Raw genomic sequence first — 24,564 nt, 5'->3', positions numbered from 1 at the left:
CGTAGGAGCGGGCTTGATATTGGGGGGGACACATTTGCCAATATGAACCCAAGCCCACCCAATAGTTTCCTAGAACAACATTTGTGGAAATTACTTTAAATTAAAAGTAAATTATTATTATAAGGTGATTTTACAACCTAAACATGTTACTCCACGTTACAGTTACTGTTATTAGAAAAAAAATATGCATGCAATGTCTGAATTATATACATATAACAAAAATTATCAGTTATCACCTAATATTTAAAATAATATAACAGATTTGGTTATTATTATTATTATTATGTATTGGCATGTAAATTCTGTCATATATTTACATTTTCTCCTGCGCTTTTATTTTTTTTTTCTACTGAGAGCTCTTCTTAAGATGGTGTCCTTTTATGTAAAAGAATGTAACTTTACGTTTCATAGAGACTTTTATAAACGTCAGGATATGTGGTCTTACTGTGAACTACAAATGAACAGAAGTCACGTTACAGCAGTATTTCTCAACCCGGTTCTTACATATTCTACTGCATATTAACACTGTTCTGCATGTTCTTGAGCTTCCTCTGCTTTAAAGGCATTTAATAAAGTGGTGGTATGATGTGTCTAATACACTGCTGGATTTACATGATTAATTTAGGCTCCATAGGGGGCTAAAGGATTTTAACAGGTAAACTCAGTAAATGACTGTTTATTAGCTGATCAGGTGGATCAGGTGGAAAACACAGATTTAGGGCAGTGATCAGGGTTAAGAAACTGCTTTAAACTACAAACATAAAGTACTGTACTAAATCCTGGCTATCCACTACATGCAGCTTCTAGTTAACTAGTTAGTTAAATTCATTTTCGTTCATTATAGCTCACAGTAAATCCTGTAATCCTAAATTAATAAACTGTTTGAAAATGAAATAGTGATTAGCTGCTCAGGTACAGGTCAAGTTGAACATTACATATATATTTTTTTCTTTAACCCTGACTCCCTATCTAATTAATTTAAGTTAAACTAACTCACTAACACAGCTGCAGTTTATTAATCACAGTGTGTTTAATCTGTGGGCTGATTCAGAGACGTGTATTTTTAACCAGTTATCAGAAACATATCATCTCAGTTTACGTGGTTAGCCTATCGTTACCTTTCTGTTAGAAAAATCTCCGTATATCCATCTCTGTTTTAAAATCAGCTGAAGCTGCTGCGTCCCGATCCCGCTGCTAAATCTCACAGCGAGGGGGCGGGGCTTCCCCAACAGCAAACTGACTCTCCTCCTCCGATTGGTCCGGTCTGTCTCCTCATTAATATTACGGCTGATGTGAGCGAACTGATTTCATTTTTGGGGGGGACAAATCCACCTATTTCTAATATTGGGTGCGACATGTCCCACCCATCCCCCCCGGTTCCTACGCCTATGCCTACCACATTTAAAGTGCTGCACTGCCCTTTGCGCTTTCATTTCTGAAGGATGTGCACAAATGCACCAAGCGAATGCAGCCGTACTCATGCACGCGCAAACGCATAGTTAACAGCAAGTATAACTCAACTCTTACACTGTTCTCATACACTATGGGCCCTATGTTACACCTTGCGCAAGGCACGTTACAATGCTCATTGCTATCTTATACCCTGCACAAAATGCTTCGCAATGCCCATTGCTATCTTACACCCTGCGCAAGGCACGTTACGATGCTAATTGTTATTTTACACCCTGCACAAAATATGTTGAGATGCTCATTGCTATCTTACACTCTGTGCAAAAATGAGTTGTGATGCTCATTTACGGGAACAGCGAAGACACACTCACATGCTCTAAATTAAGCTCTGTAGTGTGCGGTTGGTGGCTTGCATATAGATCACTAAAATAGGACCCTATATGTTAAAATGTTTGTAGACACACCTACCAATGACTGAATTAAAGCCCAATTTCTGATGCATAAGGGCAGATGCGCAAACACATGTTGTCTACTCCCTGCAGAGAGGAATTGCCAGTACAAAAGGACCTTCTTGACCTATTTTAGCAGCATTGAGCTGTAAAGCAGTGAAACTGTGCTCTCAGGAATGATGATCATCAAACATCCTGACCTCTCTAATGCTCTTTACACTGAATGCAGTCAGATCAAAAACATACAAAAATGTATGTAGTAAAATGTAGTAAAAAAGTGAGAGACAGTTCAACAAAAGCACGGAGATCTCTTATTTAATACCCTTGATTTCATAGGGAAAAAAATAAATGAGCATTTGTCTATATAGCGTACCTGAGAGTCGAAGGGTAGTGGTAAGACCTGACTTGCCAAACTGTGTGGTAATCACCACTCCTATCTTGTTAGGGAATTTCTGATGCCCACCCACGATTGACAGTGGCACACCTAATAATATGCATTATTCCTCCACCTCCAGGGTGTGTTGTTGAAGTGCTGTGGTCCAACAAAGAAGAGGGACCTGTTGTACCATGATTATACAGTATTTATATAGCCACACCAAGCTGAACTGCTTAAATTTTTGCACCAGGAGTGGCATAAAGTTATCTAAAAGCAGTGTGTAAGACTGGTGGAGGAGAACATGCCAAGATGTATGGAAACTGTGATTAAAATCCAGGGTTATTCCACCGAATATTGATTTATGAACTCTTAAAGCTTTATAAATATGAACTTGTTTTTTTTTTGGCATTATTTGAGGTCTGAAAGCTCTGCACCCTTTTTTGTTATTTCAGCCATTTTTTCTTATTTTCTGCAATTACATGCTCTAAAGGACAATATTTTAATTTGGAATTTGGGAGAAATGTTGTCTGTAGTTTATAGAATGTAAAGGTTCACACACGCATTCATTGCGTGTAGCTATGCATGTTTCTTTTATTTTTTAGAGGTTATGCATTTTTCAGTTTTTATTGCTATTGCTCGACAAATTATAGTATTTAATATTAACTTATGTTTTAACGATTGGGTATTTATGGGAAAGTGTTTAGTTATGTTCACTATGGCATTATGAAGTGTGTTTATCATTTATTGCATCTGTATTTACATAGTGATTAAGGAATCATCTACATTTCGTAGCAATGTACTAGTGATCAGCTGACTTTTGACTAGTATTTAAGGCTGTTTTGCACAGGTGATACAGTGTTGTAAGAAATGCTTGTGCTGATGCTTGAGATAAGGCCCGTTTTTTACGGATGCAAAAAACACACAAGCTTTAAATCGTAAATCATATTAAAATGCGCTTAAAGTAGCCAGACCAATAAGAGCTGAGCTTCATTGAGCAACAAGCGTCTGTCATCATGGTAGCGAACGAAACAAATGGTCTGCAGCATAAGAGAAAAGCTCAAAAAACAATGAAAATGTAGAGGTTAAAGAAATTTCCAGAGAAAAGCTGAATGAACAACTGATGTAGCGTATGTAGAACTGTGAGCTCCCCCTGTAGCACCCCTCGCTCATGAGCTCTTGCATGGAGGAGGACACTAAAGAGAGGAGAAAAAGAGAGCAGAAAAAAGAGAGCAGAAGGCAGACAGCAGGTAGAAAAACAGAAAGAAGTCATTTAACCCTTGTGTGGTGTTCGGGTCTGTGGGACCCGTTGTCATTTTTCATCAAATGATACTAAAAAAATATTTTTCTAACTCAAAGTCATTGGCATTGGCTCATTTTTTGTGAAAAACATATATCAAAACACATTTTTGATAAACACACTCTGTACATCATTGTATTTAGGGTTAAACAAAAAACAAAAAAAAAACAGTGGAAGAATTGTAAAATACAGAGATGTGTTTTTGTAATTGTTTTGTATTTTTTCTTTGCACATTTAAACATTATTTTGCAGCATATTACTGGCACTGTTCTTAAATGGCTCGTTCATATTAAACCAATTTTTTTTTTATCAACTTCGATATATCTACATAATGCCACCTATCTGGCCTCTAGCAATTTAGTCCTGTTTAATCATGTGGGGATAAAGACTTGCATGGGCCATTTGTGGAAAATCTAATTTTCCTCAGCTCAAACAGATTTTACACATTTCCACCTATTCAGCTTGTGGCGGTTTAGTTTAGCTCGTTCATGTGGGAATCCAGCTAAACTAATAGTGCCTTCTACTCCAGTTACTGTCTCCACAGTAATTCTAATCTAAAGTAAAGTAACAAGTGTGTGTAATGTGTGTAATTTCCTGTTTTCTTCGTTTTCTTTTTCAGCCCTTCAGCATCTCCAGCTGGAAACGAACTTGAGCGAAGATGAGGTAGGAACCTCAGTGTTACTCTCATGTTTAAAGGGCCCATATCATCCAATTTTTTATTTCAAATTTTTTCCCATTTTCTCCCCAATTTACACGGCCAATTACCCAACCCACTCATTAGGACTCCCCCTATCACTAGTAATGCCCCAACACACCAGGAGGGCGAAGACTAGCACATGCTTCCTCAGATACATGTGAATCAGCCACCAGCTTTTTGAACCGCTGATGATGCAGCATTGCTGAGCAGCATCACAGCGTGCTCGGAGGAAAGCACAGCGACTCGGTTCTGATACATCAGCTCACAGACGCCCTGTGCTGTGGACATCACCTTAGGAGTGATTGTGGAAGAGAGTGCCATCGACCCACCCAGAGGAAGCAGGGCCAATTTTGCTCCCTCTAAGCGGCAGCAGCTTGATGGTAAAGCTGCATGAGCGTGGGTTCGAACCGGCAACCTCCCGCTTACAGTGGCAACGCTTTAGACCGCTGGATCACTTAGCACCCATCATGCAATTTTTTTATTTTTTATTTTAATTTACAGCTTTAGAGCATTTAAACTCCATCTACAGCAAATTAGCACTCCCCCATTAATTCTAAAACAACTGTTATGAGTCCATTCATTGTGTTTACAACACTTAGCCTGTTTGTTAACTTTAAAAATGTTTTTACATTTGCGTTTTCACATCTATGGCTTTTAGCTGATGCTCTTCTCCAGAGCGACTCTACTACAGAGTTGGGCCAATGTAGTGTTAGGAGTCTTGCCCAAGGACTCACCCAGACCTGGAATTGAATCCCAGTCTCCCACATGGTAGCTCACTGGCAAGCAGTGGTGTTATCCAACTGCACCACATCAACCACTTTTACTTGATGCAACCACTATTTTCAAAAGCAAATCGATCCTGCATTCGAAATAAAACATTTAGTTAGTATTATAAACATTAGTTTTGTGTGCCCAATTAAATAAATTGTAAAGATGATGCTGTTAAAGTAGAGGTTGTAGAGCAGGGGTGTCCAAACTTTTTTTGTTGGGGGCCAGAAGGAGCATAAATATATATATTTGAAGTCACGGGCCACAGACTCTGTAATAAAACAAATAATGAAATATACCACTTTAAATAATACATTATTTAAATAATACATTCATATATTTAAATTTACACACCATTTTACTTGACTTACTATCTTTATTTATCTTTGACAGTGTTGTGTAAACTAAGATTTTTCAAATTGATGATTCAATGATGTCTCTTAATATTAAACTCCTTAATTACGTCAACTTTTAGACTCTTTGGCCCGTTTTTCTGCGCTACAACTGAACATTCTCACCACTTTTAGACTCTTTGGCCCGTTTTTCTGCGCTACAACTTCACTCTTGCCGCTTTAAGACTTTTGGCCTGTTTCTGACACCTAGCGTTCAAACTTTGAATCTCACATTATAAAAACCTGGATAACAGCGGGCCAAATTTCATTCTATTTCTAAAATACCCCGCGGGCCGTAGTTTGGACACCCCTGGTGTAGAGTGTTTGCCCAGTACTGACAAGTTTGAACTCTAACCCTTGCTGCTCCTAGGTGCTGTAGTGACTGCTGCCCACCATTCCGGGCACATGTGCTCACTATAGGTCACTGTGTGTGCTCACGAGTGCATATGTTTAGGTTCCTGTGTTTCTCTGTGTTTAACACAAGTCTAGTAAATATGGTTGCATTTTTAATCATATTTAAATCGTTTTCACTGGCATTTGAATAGGGTTCCCCTGAATTTTGCCTAGAACTTTGTACCACTCTTAGCCCCTCATGTGCAGTGACTTTTATTACACCCTAATTAGAACTATTAACTAAAAAAGAAAGAAATGTAGAAAGAAAGAACATTTTTTCTGGGTTAAGACAACCCACAAATATTATAATTAGACTACTGGAAAAAAAGTTCATACAGAAAACAGAAGTGTTGGATATGGGCCCTTTAAACACCACTATTGCTCTGAGCTGATCCTCCGTTTCTGTGTGATTGCCTAAACCAGTTTTATGTTCTTGTTCTTGTTCTTGTTTTTCAAGGGTCCTACATGGAATACTAACAGCTACATCATTGTCATCGTCATCATCGTCATCATCATCATCATTTCTGCTGCCCTCAGAGCATCATACAAAAGTGTGGATGCTTTTACCTGGTCGTGAACCCTTTCTATTGGGCAGGAGTGAGTGTGAGTGTAAGTGTGTGTCTGTGGGATCCACAGAAAAGCTCAATGGACCAGAGATGCGGAAGAAAAGTGTGAGCTACCGACTACAACTGTAGTTCCAATTACAGGCTCCCCTAAGTCTTAAAACCACACACACACCTATTCAGACACATGCATACACAAACTGGGTTTGACTGGGTATTTATGCATGACTAAGCACTGTAAATATGAGTATTGTGTTCGTTTGTTTGCATGCAAGTTTTGATGAATAGGTTCCACTACCAAATGTCTGCACTTTTTTTTTTTTTCTAATCTGAGAAAAAAATGTTTTTGTTTAAAACAGTTGGCCCACTGCCTGAACCGCCTTGACCTACTTCAAGCACAATGACAATTAAGGAATTAAACTACAGCATTACTTTCACTACAGCTTTTCCAGCATGCTATCAAGCTTTAAACATGTCTTATCAAAGGCCATGTAAATACATTGTTTCTTCTTAAACACTTGACGTATCCAAGTTGCACCCACTTACTTACGTTCTTTCAGTTCTACAGTACTGTGCAAAATTCTTAGGCACAAACTACACCTGTTTATTAGCTCTGTTGAACACTAGTATTTGAATAAATACATCACATTCATTAGACATTCATACAATATTTGAGCTTTTACATCACTCTGTTCATTAAAGTCTCTACTTGTGGGAGTCTATATTAATAATAGCTATCGTCACATCATATAAACTTTCAAATTGACATTCTCATTTCGAAACAAAAAACTTAACAAACATCCTATAAATAAAAAAAAAATCACTCCAGTTTCTGAATCAGTTTCTCTGATTTTGCTATTTATCGGCAGATGTTTGAGTAAAATGAACACTGTCATTTTATTATATAAATTATTAAACAACAGCATTTTTCCCAAATTCCAAATAAAATTATTGCCATTTAGAGCATTTAATTGAAGAAAAAAGAAATAAAATAACTAAACTAAAATAACAAAAAAGAAGCAGAGCTTTCAGGTCTCAAATAATGCAAAGAAAACAAGTTCATATTCATAAAGTTTTAAGAGTTCAGAAATCTATATTTGGTGGAATAACCCTGTATTATAGTCGCAGTTTTCATGCATCTTGGCATGTTCTCCTCCACCAGTCTTACACACTGCTTTTGGATAACTTATTATTTATAAACACACAGTGGAACATTATCAAAACATAATTCATAAACTCAAAAAAAAAATACATATATATATAAAAAAAAAAAAAAAAAAAAATATATATATATATATATATATATATATATATATATATATATATATATATATATATATATATATATATATATATATATAGTAGATTTATATATTAGAAACAGCCAGTATAAAAGTACGTAGTATAAAAAAAAAACATAAAAAAATATATATATAAATATATATATATAGTAGATTTATATATTAGAAACAGCCCGTGATGTCACTCTGACTCTCTGTCACTCTGACATTAAAACTGTTTAGTAACAGGCTGATTAGATTAAGTATTTATTTTTTTACCTGTTGTTTTGTTTTTCTTCTCTTTTTCTTATTAAACTAAGTAAACATGTAGGATTTTAGCATTTCTTATAGCATTGCTGTTTCTGCTGCAAATAAAACAGAAATAAGGACAAATGAAAAAATACAACCAAAACCGCTCTGACTCGTCGAGGCTTCTGCTAAGAGTGTTGTACATTTGCGCTACAAACATTTTGGTATTAAACACATGACTTAACCAGGTCTGATGTGACTGCTGATACACAGCTGGGTCTTCACTCTTTGCAAAAACAAAGTTCACTGAGTTCATTATGTCACTAATGCAGCCTCTGGTCATTAACAGTAATTTCGCCTGAGCGTTGATGAGCTAGCAGCAGCAAAAAGCCTGAGTTCTGTGTAAATGTGCGAAGTGAAGGACTAAACTCAGTGAAAGTAGGAGAAATGGAGCGTAAAAGCATTGTGGCTGCATCCGTAATTACAGGAACTCTCTTTACCTATAGGCGAGTAGCAGCAGCAGAGCTGAAGTGCTGATTCAGAGGAGATCTGAGATAAAGCTCATAAAAATAAACATACTGTATTATTTTAATTATTTATTTTGTCTTGGTTTCAAACACACTCCTCTTCACACTGCGGAAGACTCTCAGCGCACGGTCTGAATGCAAACGCATCACACTTAGAAGAGAAAATACTTTGAGGTTTAATAGCTTTTAACTTCTCTTTATTGAAAAGCTATGCAAAAGATGAATTAAAACAGGTGACCAGCTTACTTTCAGGTGGATAACACTTTTCATGATGCACTACAAGAACTGTATTTTTTGCACTATAAGATGCACCTAAAATCCTTTAATTTTACCAAAAATCCACATATGTATGAGTTTTACCAGTCAGGTATAAAGGAACAGAAAAGGCACTCCGCTAAAGTGCAGCGTTATACAGGTGTTTTGGTGAAGTTTCTCCAGCACTAAAGCAGGAGCAGTATTAGCATTAGCTGCTAACTGCAGCACGAGCTCTTTTGATATTCAGAGATGAGTATATCAGACTGTAGTCTGGGACAAACCGCTAGCTGATAGCACCCTGGTTTACTGGAACACTCAGGGTTTCTCAGTACAGCGCTGTCGGGTGGCATTTACAAGCGCTAAGTGCTGCTGCTAAATACAGTTAGCACTACTCCTAACTGTGCTCTTGAAAAAATATTGGAAATCTATGCTTACTGTAAATAAATGGCAGCAATTTATTTACCCAAATAAACAGTTTTCAAGAGAGAAATCTGTATAGATTTATCCAGTACTCATTTGACACAAAAATGCAGTGCCGTGACTCTGTCCTGAAACATCAGCTCACAGACGCCTTGTGCTGATCAACATCACCCTTTAGAGTGATCTGGGGCGAGAGCACCATGTGTCCACCCAGAAAGAGCAAGGCCAAATGTGCTCTCTCAGGGCTCTGGCAGCTGATGGCAAGCTACATATCTGGGATTCGAACCAGCGATTTCCCAATCATAATGCAACGATCACTCAGCGCCCACCTTTTAACTCATGGCCCTGAACTTCAGCCCAGAAGTTCCCCTCTTTTTTTTACTGAATGGTGTGTTCCAAACTTGCACATAATAATACTTATGAAAAACAGGAGCAGGAAGAAAACTAACTGCTATCCACCTGAAAGTGAGTTGAAGGCTGTTGTTGAAACGTTAATCTGGTTTACAGTCAACAGAGTGCCTTAAGAAAGCAGAGTGGTGATGAAGGTTTCTGCCACCGAATCCCTGCAAAAAAAACGTGTCCAGACACCGGCAATATTAACAACCCGCTGCTAGATGTTAGCGTTAGCCGTAGCCATTTTTACACCCAATTTTACACCCAAATTTTAAAATGCTGCTCTGCTAAGCTTTGATTCCACGCTGAATTGGTGCCTTCCCGTCTCAGAATCCTGTCTGAGTGGGCAGCATTTGTTTCATGTCAGACAGCCAAGGTGAATTAGCTGGGTAAGTGCTTCTGCTGAAACGCACATCAGGTTCTAGCTATTAAAATAAAAGAGGCTGTAGGAAAATATCTCATCATTGGAAAATTATTTGCAGTTTTAAAAGGTGGTCAGCGTAAACAACCTCACACTAAATTTAATAAATGCAATGCTTAAGCAGGACAGTAAATCAGAGGCAAACTCCAAGAACCGGGCAGTTTTAGGGTCGAAACGATGGTACAGAAAACAGGGGCATTACTTACAACCTTCTTTTCCACTACCCGGAGCCTATTCCTTTATCTGGCAACTTCTAGCTGTTGTGCATTGTGAAACATGTAAAAGATTGCCAATTAAATCAGATGTATTTCCTTTATTGAGTGAAGTAAGTTCATGTTAATCAGTCACTAAGCTCTTTGTTTCTTCATTTAATTTGTCTCTTGCAACTAGAATAATGCACTAGTTCTAAAACGTTTGCTAAATCTTCCTTTTTGATTTTTCTTTCTAGCAATCCTAAGAAAAGTTATGAATTTATAAGCTTTCTCCTCAAAGGGCATTCATTACTTTAATTTTCAAAGAGCTGAACTGCTGCTTACAGCTTTAAGCCCAAAGCTGCTGATTGTTGTGAAAAGGTTTAAGGATTCTAGGTTTTATAAAGTTGTGAAAATGTGCATCAACTGGCCTTTTCTAATAATGATTGTTAAAAAAAAAACTGTCTAATGTAGCAAATTACGTGCTCAGTCTGTAGTTAAATTATTTGACTTTAAACAATTGCAAGGTTTAAACAATGTCCCCTTTTTCTTTCTTTTTACAGTTGTTAAGAACAAAAAAATGACTTACAGTCATATGAAAAAGTTTGGGCACCCCTATTAATCTTAATCATTTTTAGTTCTAAATATTTGGGTGTTTGCAACAGCCATTTCAGTTTGATATATCTAATAACTGATGAACACAGTAATATTTCAGGATTGAAATGAGGTTTATTGAACAGAAAATGTGCAATATGCATTAAACCAAAATTAGTGCAAAAGTATGGGCACCATTATCATTTTATTGATTCGAATACCCCTAACTACTTTTCACTGACTTACTGAAGCACAAAATTGGTTTGGTAACCTCATTGAGCTTTGAACTTCATAGCCATGTGTATCCAATCATGAGAAAAGGTATTTAAGGTGCAATTGCAAGTTGTTCTCTTAGTTGAATCTCCTCTGAAGAGTAAGGAAATGGAAGACCACAGGGACAGTTCTTGTTAAGCCCAGAAGTGGCAGGCGAAGAAAAATATCAGAAAGGCAGAGAAGAAGAATGGTGAGAACAGTCAAGGACAATCCACAGACCACCTCCAAAGAGCTGCAGCATCATCTTGCTGCAGATGGTGTCACTGTGCATCGGTCAACAATACAGCGCACTTTGCACAAGGAGAAGCTGTATGGGAGAGTGATGCAAAAGAAGCCATTTCTGCAAGCACGCCACAAACAGAGTCGCTGCAGAGATGCTGCAGCTCTTTGGAGGTGGTCTGTGGATTGTCCTTGACTGCCCATGATGCCACTCTTCAGAGGAGATTCAAATAGTAGAACAACTTGCAATTGGCCACCTTAAATACCTTTTCTCATGATTGGATACACCTGGCTATGAAGTTCAAAGCTCATTGAGGTTACCAAACCAATTTTGTGCTTCAGTAAGTCAGTAAAAAGTAGTTAGGAGCATTCAAATCAATAATATGACTGTATCTTGCTCAAAATGTTGAAATATTCATCTTTAGAAAACGCAAAAAATGTGCAGTAAAATCTTTAATGTCAATTCATTGTTTTATTTTTGAAATCCTTTAGAGGATTAGTTCTCTTGTCATTTTTTTTTAGGAAATAATAAATACACGTTCACAATGTACAGTGCCCTCCATAATTATTGGCACCCCTGGTTAAGATGTGTTCTTTAGCTTCTCATAAATTGAGCTTTGTTCAAAATAATATAGGACCACGATGGAAAAAAGAGTAAAATACAACCTTTAACTCAAGTGAATTTATTCAGTAGGAAAAAAATCCCACATTAAGAAATAATTATTTAACATCAAATCATGTGTGCCACAATTATTAGCACCCCTGATGTTAATACTTTGTACAACCCCCTTTTGCCAACAAAACAGCACCTAATCTTCTCCTGTAATGTTTCACAAGATGGGAGAATACAGAAAGAGGGATCTTTGACCATTCCTCTTTGCACATTCTCTCTAAATCATCCAACGACCTGGGTCCTCTCCTCTGCACTCTCCTCTTCAGCTCACCCCACAGGTTTTCAATGGGGTTGAGGTCTGGGGACTGAGATGGCCATGGGAGGAGCTTGATTCTGTGTGCGGTGAACCATTTCTGTGTAGATTTGGCCACATGTTTAGGGTCATTATCTTGCTGAAAGACCCAGTGACGACCCATCTTCAGCTTTCGGGCAGAAGCCACCAGATTTTGTTTTAAAATGTCCTGGTATTTTAGAGCATTCATGATGCCATGCACCCTAACAAGGTTCCCAGGGCCTTTAGAAGAGAAACAGGCCCACAGCATCACTGATCCCCCGCCGTATTGCACAGTGGGCATGAGGTGCTTTTCTGCATACTCAGCTCTTGTGTTACGCCAGACCCACTTAGAGCATTTGTTGCCAAAAAGCTCTATCTTTGTTTCATCTGACCAAAGCACACGATCCCAGTTGAAGTCATAGTACCGCTTAGCAAACTCCAAACGTTTGCATTTATGATTGTGAGTGAGAAATGGTTTCTTCCGTGCATGCCTCCCAAACAGCTTGTTGGCATGTAGATAGCGCCTGATGGTTGTTTTGGAGACTTTGTGACCCCAAGAAGCTACCATTTGTTGCAATTCTGTAACAGTGAGCTTTGGAGAACTTTTTATTTCTCTTATCATCCTCCTCACTGTGCGTGGTGGCAAAATAAACTTGCGTCCTCGTCCAGGCTTGTTTACCACTGTTCCAGTTGTTTTAAACTTCTAAATAATTCCTCTGACAGTAGATATGGACAGGTGTAGGCGAGTAGCGATTTTCTTGTAGCCATTGCCTGACTTGTGAAGGTCAACACACATCTGCCTCACTTGAATGGTATGTTCCTTTGTCTTTCCCATGTTGAAGATAAATGGCCTCTGTGTCACGTCATATTTATACCCCAGGGAAACAGGAAGTTGTGAATTACTAATTAAATGTTCCTACATACTCTGATCAACTTCGTAAACTACTGTAGAAGTGACAGAAATACTTTTATTAAATTTATTTCCTAAGAATTGTTAGGGGTGCCAATAATTGTGGAACAGGTGATTTTATGAAGAATAATTATTTCTTAGTCAGGGATTTTATTTCCCCCTTAAAATTTACTTGAGTTAAAGGTTGGACTTTACTTTTTTTCCCATCGTGGTCCTATATTATTTTGAACAAAACTCAATTTATGAGAAGCTAAAGAACACATCTTAACCAGGGGTGCCAATAATTATGGAGGGCACTGTACCTTATATTTAGCATGTTTCACTGACCACCGTGTTAATCCAAACGATTGATGAACACAGTTAATTTATTATTGAATTACTGTTATTTTTTTGTGCTTAATAGCTGAAACTTGTTGAGTATTGCAGTGCATCATCCATCGTCTCACACTAAGAACTAAAACAATTATCTAGTATTTTTTCTGATTGTACAAAGCTACAAAGTGGGTACCCAGTTATAATCTAGAGTTTAAGACTAAAGGGACTACAAAAGAGGAGTGCTTCCCAGTGAGAAAGTAATTGTTATTGTCTTAAATTGTATATATATATATATATAAGGTGTGAGTGTATGTTTGTGTTGGGGGGCAGGGGGTGTCAGCAACTTTATGTTACTGTACTTCAGTTTTTAGCTGGATTTGAACACTCTTGTATTGAGAACTAAAGGGACGGATTTGTTTATCAGCTGTAATGTAAAAAAAAAAAACATTAAAAACCGTGTAATCCTTATTTTAACATGTATTGATAAAACAATTCAGTTTGGATTATCTTTGGTCCATTCATCACATGCAGTGTGAAGATCTGCCCTTTAAATTTTAGAAAATTAAAAAGAATGTATACTGTTAAACAGATGTACAAGGTTTTGCTGTAAGTGATATTTGCTACTCTCTCGAACACTCGAACATTGTAAACTTTTCTGATTTATGTTTAATTTCATTGGCTGCCATATTAATAACCTTCTGTCTTTGCTTTGCTAAAGGCAAGCAACTCGCTAAAGCTGAAACTTTCTTTTAGTCCTAATAATGCAGGTTTTTCCACATTCACACACATTTACAGTGTAGTTTTGTTTACTTACCTGTTTTTTTTTTTTCTTTTCTTTTCTGTTTTTCTAATCTGTCATCAATGTGAAGCTGTAATGTGAAGGAGGAGGGGGGAGGGGGTGCCTCTTGAAGATGGGCTCGATCCATTTGCTCTCCTGACAGTGTCTTTATTTATTGTATCTTTCAGAGACAGAAAGACAGATGTTGTAAATGCACTTGGTGTTTCAGGAAATGATGAACTTTTAACCCTTACGTGGGGCTTGGCTTGTGCTGCTTGTTACTCGCATTAATAATCCCTATTTTTCGTCTGAAGTGTGTCGGGTTCCTCTGTAATTTTATTGTCTGGCTGTTTTGTAAAAAAACAAAAGTTCTCTGTGTCAAGAGCTCTTCAGTGTTTGTAGCAGTTTACTCTGTAACTATCTCTCTTAACCGTGGATTTCCTGTTTGAATGTACTGCAAGAAAAATGCACCTCCTTTTTGAAGCAACGTCTCCTGTTGTTTTTTATTCATTTTAGATTCATTTTTGATTCATTAATTAGGATCATTTGTTACAAACCTACGGCACAGTTTGTCCACCCCCATTACAGACATGCCAGTTCTTGCTAACATGGGATAGCAGTATGTATGTTTATCTTGACTTGTTTTCTCAGGGGACGGTCTGAAAATGCTTAAAAGTTGTGAGGTGTTATCTTGTAAGTGCGGCCAGTATGCTCATAAAAAACGAGGCATACTTTTTGGGAGACAAAGTATTCACATTCCTTACTCAGGCAGGCAGAAGTAGTACTAGTAGTACTTCTGCCTGCCTGAGTAAGGAATGTGAATAAAAAATACCTTTGTAGAAATTAAAGTGTCAATTCAAGCTTTTAATTAAAGAAGAACACTGGTGTGAAAATGACTTTGGGTGTAGTAAAACATGATAAAGAGTACTTACCATTGCTCAATATCCCACCTCTCCTACAGCTTTCTGAGATCCAGTAATAGGTTTAAATGGGGCATATTCTTGCCCCTGCAGATAAAAAGCTTTTTCCACTGTTTTCCAGGCTCAAAGTAGCTACATGCCTCATTGATAGAATCCGGAGAGCCCTCACATTTAAAACGAGGCATTGCGAACTGTAAATGTGCGGAAGAAGCTTATTAAAAAACACAGTTTACAACAATCTCTGGGCGCTGTCATCTTAAATTAGAGTGACCAGCAGGTAAGGTTGCAGCCAGGAAAGGCACAAACGCGAACCATTGTATCTTCTTTTCTCTTCGTGTTCGCCTATGTTATGCCAGCTGAAGCTACAGTCTGAGCACAGCACGCATCCCGGACACGTCTTCTCCATGTGTACAGCTTGTGCTTCCGTCAACGTTACAAGCTCCTCTGTGTACTGATCATGACTTTACTTTAAGATAACCCTACGTGTTGTAAACAGTGTTTTTTTTACTAAACTTCTTGTGCAAATGTCAGGGGTATCCAGATTCTACCAATGAAGTGGGGAGCTACTTTGAGCTTGGATAACAGTGTACAAAGTGATTTATCTGCAGGGGCAAGAATATGCCCCATATCACCCAGTCTAAAGGGTGTTTGGACAAACGGAATAAAGTTACTGGATCTCGGAAAGCTGCAGAAGAACGGCTGTGGGCTTTTCATCAATGGTTAGTACTTTTTATCATGTTTTACTACACCCAAAGTCAATTTTACACCAGAGTTCTCCTTTAAGTGAAAGTGTAAAAGTACTGGTTTAAAACTACTTAAAGTATAAACATAAAAGTAATGTAAGGGGGACAAAAATAGACAACACTACCCCCAAACACATGACTATAATGTTATATTAAAATTATAATGTATCCCTCTCTGCATATATACTCATTGAAAATGAATTAATAGAATACATTTAGTAGAATGTAATCATATATTAAAGAAGCTTAGTTGGGGCATTTTGCTCGAGTTCTCTTGAGTCTCTGCTCGCATCTTCTTTAAGCTAGGCTACATACCTCTGCTATGTTCTTGCTGCAGCATGACGTGCATTGTACTTTTTAAAGAAGATACCACTTTAGGTACCACTTTAAAATAAGACTACCTTTATAGAGGTTTTATAAATGGTTTACAATTAGTTTATAATCAGTTATAGCACAGTTATAACAAAGGGCAACAATATAGATGGCTGTGGGTTTATTATTTGACAAACAACAGGTCATTGTTGCTCTTTCTATGTATGTGTTATAACTGATTATTTATGATTTTAAGGCATTTACAACCTAATTAGTAGCCATTAATAAACTAATCGTAAACCATTTATAAACTCTTTATAAAGGTAGTCTTATTTTAAAGTGGTACCGAAAATGAAGTACATCATTACTTGATGTATCAATGTACCGTTTCTGAGCATTTCTCGATCCACAATTTTACATGTCTCCTGGTAATACAGCATAGAGGGAATTACATCCACAGGGAGTCGTATTTTGGTGACCTGCAGCATCTGGCTAAAATTCGCCATGTCTATAGACAAACAGCTATAAGAGAAAGCAAAGGAGCTTCATACCCATATATCCCTCAGGTCAGTGCAGCGTTCTTTAGCCTCCATTTGCCATGAAGCCTCAAACGTTATGAAGCACTATTCTATTTCCTGTCCTGTGAAATGTGGCATGTCTGTAAGTTGACTGGTGGTTTTGGACAGTACATAAAATGGGAGTCATTTTCTCATTATGGTGAACTTTTCATTGTTTCTCTCAACCACTGAATTATGCAGAGAATTTAGAAATATGAGTTCCTCTCCCCCCCTTGTTGCCGCGTGAGGGTTATCTGATTAGTACAGTGAAGTCTTGGGTAAATCCCTCAGAAATTGAAGTTTGCCATAATTATAATCATGAGCTTGGTCTTATTTTAGAATTGAAACACACTGAGCCGTACACAAACATAGAGAGTATTCAAATATTACCCTCCATCTTTGTTTGGAACTCTTTCCCTCACAATAAGTCACACATCACACAAAGCACAAAGATGATTATTTTATTTTATAGGATGTAAAGAAACACAGACAAAACAAATTTACACAAAAGCTACACATTATAATCCTTGATGTGGTGAAGCTTCTGATGGTCTGTCTGTGACCATCCGGACAAGAGCTCAGAAAAGAAAACGAAAACAAATGGATCATCCATTTACAAATAGGAATAGTTTTTTTCTCAGGGGGGTTACATTTTATAATAATAGCCAAACATTCTGCAAAAGTGCTGTGTTCTTAAAAAAGAGGCTATAAACTTACAGGAGTTTAGAAACACCACAAACCAGAACTGTTCACTAGGGAAAAAAAAACCTTTTTAAAAAAATCACTTAAGGAATATGTGTATGAATACTATAACAGCCAATAGCAGGATAGAAAAACGGGTATAATTAGTCATACATACACAAAGTTACACGACTTACACCAACGACAACCAAAAAAAAAAAAAAATAGGAGAGCTAATATCATAAATACATGGCTTGTTTGCATACCCTCGACAAGTCTGCTTGTTTCTTTATTTGTACATCGACTTCTTCACCAAACTAAACCATCTCATTCCCGTTTTCAGAATCACGTGAGATCAGAAGATTTTGAGGAGCTCTGTTTAAACTGCTGCTTAAAAAAACACCAACGCTTCAGTTCAGCTCAGAAAAGGGGAAAAAGTAAAAGCAATAATAATAATCATCATCATCACTACTTAACTCCTAATCACTGAACAACACGCCACGTCGTCAAAAAATGAAATAGAAAACATCCAGGTTTTTTTTACAGAGTCGAGAGTTTGTATCCAGAAGCCAGTAGGTGCCCCACGTTCGCCTCTAGCTGTCTCGACCCGTCAGCCGAGTCGGCTTCTGAAAGCAGGAGCCGAAACAGGGATCAAGCAATCCGAAAAGCAGCTTTTGTCGTCTGTTTTCTTCAATTATTGCTTTTTGTCAAAAAAGTAGAACTAACGGGATTGGTTTAGTCGAGCCTAACCTCAGCGCTGCAGGAGTATATAAAGTGAAGCATGCACACTTGACATTCATTAGGGTGAGAGATGCACGCGCACCTGGCTGTCTGTATTTCACGAACACCTTTTTAAAGCCATTGAAACCGAACAGCAGAGCTTGAGGTTGAGAACAAACGTCATCTGCAACCCTTTTTTTAAGCCACAGAAGCACACAAAAGCATTAGCGATTAGTGCTTTCTACTAAGGCCAGCATAAACACTACACGGCCTCTTTGTAAGCAGCGGGTACACAAGGCTGTCGTTAGCACTTCATTAGCACGGCGCGTTTGCTAACTTGGCGGGAAAAGGGATCGAAAACTTTAGAATGAGCTGAACTTTTCCCAACTTGTTGATCAAATATGAAACAACCCACAAACTCTTGGTAATTAGCGAACCAGGCGTTTGATTAATGATTTAATGACTTAGCATAGCTTTGAAGCAGCAGCGTGCGAGTGGGGGAGGGGGTGCAAATCAGGCCTGGTGGCTTAATACAGAAAAAAAGTGCACTTCTCAGTTTCCAGTTTAGCGCTTCGTAATGAGCGCCTTAGGCACCTTCTAAATGCTTAAAGAGTCGCGCGAGTGTGTTCGCAGTTCGCTCTGAGCTGTCAAGATGGGGAGAAAAGTCCTCCCCTGACAAAACAATCTTCTCCCGTCCCTCCTCTCCCCTCTTTACCTCCAGCCGGCGCGTCAGCTAGCAAAATGGCACAAACGAGCTAACAGACTGCGCCACTTCTCCACTGAGCCTTTCCCAGTTAAAAGGCAATCTACATACATAACGCCCACGGTATTATCCAGTCAAACGAGTGGAGCCTGGAAATCTGCATTCTTCCTGCTCTTAAGCCACACAGGCTTCTGTTTCCTGACACGCACGCTGGAGCTGCTCCGGCTGGTGCGGGGAGGGGGCCGTGCCCGCATTCAGATCCAGTTTTTAGCACCTCACACAGCCGAGCTACTTAACAAAATGTGACAGTAATGGCAGAGTTCAAGAGACAGATTGGTGTGAAAAGAAAAAAAAAAAAAAAAAAAAAAACGTGGGTTTACCACGTGGTTCTTTAGCTTTACACTGGAGCTACGAGGCTAACAAAGCTAAGGCTAACAACTGTAGCTGAAGCCCCTGTAATTAGCATGTTGCAAACTGTTTACTGTATACTCAGATAATACACAGTTTATTATATTAACCAGTATATTATCTGTTCAGACACTTTGCATAAGTTACTACTAGTGCTTTTTAAACGATCTGTTTACTAAAATCGGTCGCACCACAAGTTTGCATGTCGTGTCCTAACTAGTTACAAGTAACTCATGCGTAGATCATAGAGGCTGTGCATTAGCACAGATGTTTTTAATAAATTTTGATTCTAAAAAAAAAAAAACAGACTTAACGGCATGTCTTATTGGATAATATATGGGATAATATATAATATACAGTTCTGGTAAAAAAAAATATGAGACTATTTAAAAATGAGGATTTCTTGGATTTTGACAAATTAAAAACCTCTGGAATATAATCAAGGGGAAGATCAAACCAAGGTGAACTGCTTGAATCGTTGCACCAGGAGTGTCATAAAGTTATTCAAAAGCAGTGTGTAAGACTGGTGGAGGAGAACATGATGCATGAAAACTGTGATTAAAAACCAGGGTTATTCCACCAAATACTGATTTCTGAACTCTCTGATCTTTATAAATATGAACTTGTTTTCTTTGCACTATTTAAGTTCTGAAAGCACTGCATATTTTTTGTTATTTTAGTAATTTCTCATTTTCTGCAAATAAATGCCTTAAATAGCAATATTTAATAAGGAATTTGGGAGAAATGTTGTCTGATTCATTAGCAAAATCAAATAAACTCTTCATTTTGTCCAGAGCTGTATATTATGTTTTCAAAAGTAGCCTGCATCCTAACACCCAGCAGCAGCTGTTTTTGTTTTCCACCCATATAACAGTTTCTATGGATGTCCCGAGTCATTTGATTTTGAGTATCTGCTGATACAGAGTCCTGATTTGATACTAAAAAAAGGAAGAACACCTCCAAGTTGTACCTTAAGGTTTAAATTATTTTATTATTATGATTTTTAAATCCCAAAATAAACAAGCACTAAATAGCCATTTCAATTTAAATATCGTCGCTGTCCTATGGAAAACACTTATCTCCATTTATGTCGCTTTTTAGTTTATTACATAATTTGAACAGACAAATTGTCCCTTACACTGTTGCAAAATTTCTTGATGAACGGACCAATAGAAACTCTTCAAAATGACCTGAAACAAACTCTTTTTACATTGACTTCCATTGAAAATTTACAAGGTTTTTTCTCTCTCCTGTGAAGTTGGTGTTTTGGAGATAAGTGTTTTTCATTGGACAGCGACGATATACTACTTTTCTTAAATAAAAAAAAAATGTTTTGTCTTCTGTATATTTATTTCGCTTTCTGCGAACATGTAGTTTTTACTGACATATGAATGGACATATGAACAACATAATGTTATTTTTTTTATATACATCAGTGAACAGAGTCTTTTCCACCCGATCCTTCAAAAAATGATGTGATTGGACCCAATTCCGAGCACATGATCAGATCAGGGACATCCCTAATGGTTTCGTTAATTTTATGTTTTTCTATTGGTTTAATTACAGCTTACTCCCACTCAGGTGAAGGTGTAGATATTTAGTAGCCACTAGCTGCTGTGTACATACTAGTTTGTGTGGTGATAACCCGTTTTAATTTAGTATAATTATGAGTAAATATGAATTTAGTAAGCACGCGTGTTAGAACTAGCCTACGTTTAAGCTTACGCCCAACTGGTGCAACCGACCCCAGACTGTTATATTGTTCGCAAGCCTTAAAAGTCTGGTTTTAATGCCTGAATTGCAGCAACTGGATTACTTTATCTTCTAAAATCCCTTGGAAACTTCAAGAACACATTTTTTGTTTTGCTAGTTTTAATCATTTGTTATAAGTTTTAGCTGAGGTATAATAGTTACAGTTCCCCACTGTTATTTAGGCTAATCTTGTTAGCTAGCTATGGTAGCCTCGTAGATAAAACGAAAGAAGCAAACCTCAAAACTTCAGACACCAACCATGTCTCGACCGCATTTGGAGTAGTTTGCGGAGAGCACTTTGCCAAACTATCAGTATAGCTTTAATGAGTGTCAATGCCTGGTTGCTTAGCCATTTTGTGTGGCAACATTCAACAGGTGAGACGATCTCCGACTGTCCTTCAGACTAGCTTAAAGGGAACGGTTTAGCTTAATCTTTAAAGGCCATGGTTTCTCCTGTTGCATTTTCATTCAGAATGAGTCCATCGCTTAGCTTAGTTCAGTTCAGTGTTTTGGTTTTCTAGGTCTACAAATGTCAGAAAAAAAGAGATTTAATTACTTATTGCTTGTGCAGAAATGGTGGCACTTGCAGTAAAGGAGACGGCTGGGGGATTTGGGAGGGAAGGGATGCATTTCCATGCCAAAGGATTGGTCAACAACATTGACCACAGCAACGAGGAGAAGGAGAAAAAGCATAGGCAGAGTCTGAGTTGGAGAGAGTGCAGCGAAGGTTCACGTAGTCTTGTTTAACTAAGACTACAGCTTCTGACCTGTAGCTGATGTTTGAGGTTTAGTAAAGTATTAAGGAATATTGACTGCATTTAGAAAGATAAAATATACTGTATGAATGTTTTCAAAATAAATGATCAAGTCAAACAAAAATATGATACAATACATTTGAGCAACCCTTATAATTAATAATAATAACAGGCACCAATATAAAACAACTTAAGCTTTTGTTAATGTTGCATTACGCAACAATAGACATTCATTAACCATTTATTAACTCAACATATGTATGGTTAACACACTAAATAGAATTATCCAATTGTTTAAACCCTTTGCAGTCATGCTGTTCTGCACGCCATCACCAGTACAATTATTGGAATAAACCTTTTGGGGGTGTGGCTAGTCGTGGTTTCGTTGCACGTCCTTCGCTCCTCAAACTCCGCCCATGAGAAAAAGGCTAAAGCAGTGCGCTTGTCTGGAAGATTCACATTGAAGTGCAAGAGCTTATTCGCTACAAAAATCCTCACATCATAAAGAGTGAAACATGTACAGGCTAATTTTTGTAAAAGTGTAAAAACATCTAACGAGCAAAACCTTACCATGCAAAGTGTTTTTTTTTTGTTTGTCTTTTTTTGTTTTGTGTGTTTTTTTTGTATAGGTTGAAAGCAGTGAAGAGAAATAAATGAGTTGATAATAACTACAGTTATTATCGTAATTGTCAGACTGGCAAGTTTAAAAGACGATTCTATTAAAAAGTAAAGTGAGAGAGAACATGCAGCCCTCACCAAAGGTTATGTTGTGTGTGTAAGAATGTGTGTGTGTGTGTGTGTGTGTGTGTAAGAGTGTGTTTGTGCATTAAGTTCTCATATTGTTATCCTTTATCAGCAGAGCCCACTACCATTCAAAAGTTTAGCATCACTGTTATCACAAACGTATTCATTTTGTTTATAGATAAATGCATCAAATGTTTTTTTTTCAAAGATAAAGCTTTTGATAAAGATCATGATCGTCTAAATCTGTAATGCAGTGCATCATTAATAGCCCTAATGAAGTTCTAATAACATTAATATCTATAGTTATATCTAAAGCTCAAATCTGTGTCTTAATTCATAATGAAAGCCTAAACTTATAGCCTAATATCAAAGAAGAAGGTCTAATAACATTCACGTCTCTAAAGTTCTACTAATCTACTAATTACCATCTCTAAAGTTCGACTAATACTAACATCTGAATGAATGTTTAGCACTTTTTATTGTTCCTAAAACGCTTCAAGTATGAAGTAAAGTGGCAAAAATTTGAGAATTTAAGAAAAATGCTGAATGTTATTGCAGTGATTCCAGATTTTGAATGGTAGTGTAAAATAACTGCGTAATACAGTAGAGAATCCAATCCAAGAGAACTGGAAATACTGCGCAGTCGTTATGTGTTGCAGGTTTTAGAAACACACGTTGGTTCCTGTTTTGTGGCCGCTGTAAAATCGGAGAAGAGAAAACGTCTGTGCGTCTAAAGTTACATGGGACTTGAACACCACCATACGAAAAATAGAAACCCAGACACGGATATAAACACGCTTGATTGTCACTCTTTTGATTAGTGAGTAATTTTGGAGGCCATTAGATAGCTTTTCTCTGCCTTTAGTTTTTTGTTTTTTTTTTCTGGTTAAAGCAGCCTGAACTCGAGCTTTACGGCAGTAAACGCTTACGTTTCCAAGCCAACACAAATGCATAGAGTGAAATATATATATATATATATATATAAGACGTAAACAGAGCAGTGCCTTTTTTAAGGGAAACTACTAGTGCACATTTTGTCTTTTCAGGGCTCAAGTAAAAACTAAAGGTTCTTCAGATTTCAGACTCTTCAGGAATAATGCTTGAGAAAAAAGAGAGAGACAGGGAGAGAGAGAGAGAGAGAGAGAGAGAGGGGCGATCCACACGGCGCTATCAGCGTGAGAAAATGATGTGAAATTATCTCGCAGCAGAAGATAGACCGGTGTAACAATGTAATGGTCCTCGGCAGATTTCAGAGACATTTTTCGAAAGAGAAGAAAAGGATAAGGAGCGAGAGAGGAGGACAGAGGGAGAGAGAGAGAGAAAAAGAGAGAGAGAGAGTACAAATCTTTAGGTCTCCCTGCAGAACCTTGAGAGAAAAAGCCGTGCGGGCCGTGCCGTGGACTGGAACAGACCGGATCAATCCGGATCTAGACGGGATCGGTGGCCGTGGGCTTGGCCAGTCTGGGCTTGGAAGGCGGAGCCTGGGGTCACTTGTGGAACAGGATTGGCTTGGCCAGGCCAGCGAGGATCTTTGGTACTTGGACGGAAATGATCTCGGCGATCATCTCAGGGAAGCTGACCTTAGTGGGCAGAGACTGGGCCTGGACGAAAAGGTCAAAGGTAAACTGGTGCAGCTTCCGCACAATCTGCGAAAAGAGAAAGAGAGAGAGATGTAAAGAAGAGAGAGGAGGAAGATAATGGAAAAAGAGAGGAGAAGATGAAAGGATAGAAGATAAGAGAATCATAATGTGTGAGAGGAAAGGAGGAGAAGATGAGAAAGGAAAGGATGAATGGAGAGGAGATAAGAAAGTAGAAGATGAGAAGACAAAAGCCAAAAGCAGAAGGAAAGTGATGAAGGGGAGAAATAAAAGGAGATATGGCAGTACGAGACAAGAACAGTGGACAGTAGAGACGAAGGTAAAAAAAAAAAGTAGGAGGTGGGAGAAGAAGAAAAAATAAAATAAGATGAAAGAAGAAGAAAATGTTAAAAGAAGGAGAAAAAGGAAAGAAGGACAGAAGAAAAGAGAAATAGTTATATTAAAAACTACAACTGAGTAAAAACACTCCACATGAAAAAAAAAACTATTGTCCCTTTTATTCTGATCTGTGTCATTAAACATTATTAATGACTCATTTTAATGGTCAGAATTAT

General features: G+C 37.7%; 2 protein-coding genes across 2 annotated transcripts in view; one reads left to right on the top strand and one right to left on the bottom strand.

Annotated features, from left to right (window-relative positions):
- ophn1 (oligophrenin 1) overlaps positions 1-7,594 on the top strand; it is a 141,011-nt gene extending 133,417 nt beyond the window's left edge. The window contains exons 23-24 of the mRNA XM_022685083.2: positions 4,152-4,195; positions 6,240-7,594. Of these exons, the coding sequence (XP_022540804.2) occupies positions 4,152-4,194 (43 nt within the window). The 3' untranslated portion in view covers position 4,195; positions 6,240-7,594. The remainder of the gene's footprint in view (positions 1-4,151; positions 4,196-6,239) is intronic.
- A 9,500-nt stretch (positions 7,595-17,094) lies between these two features.
- ar (androgen receptor) overlaps positions 17,095-24,564 on the bottom strand; it is a 206,579-nt gene continuing 199,109 nt past the window's right edge. Inside the window, exon 8 of the mRNA XM_022685081.2 lies at positions 17,095-24,058. Within this exon, the coding sequence (XP_022540802.2) occupies positions 23,900-24,058 (159 nt within the window). The 3' untranslated portion in view covers positions 17,095-23,899. The remainder of the gene's footprint in view (positions 24,059-24,564) is intronic.

Source organism: Astyanax mexicanus, chromosome 1, assembly GCF_023375975.1.
Source record: "Astyanax mexicanus isolate ESR-SI-001 chromosome 1, AstMex3_surface, whole genome shotgun sequence".
Lineage (NCBI taxonomy): Eukaryota > Metazoa > Chordata > Actinopteri > Characiformes > Acestrorhamphidae > Astyanax > Astyanax mexicanus.
This window is presented reverse-complemented; position numbering and strand designations above follow the sequence as displayed.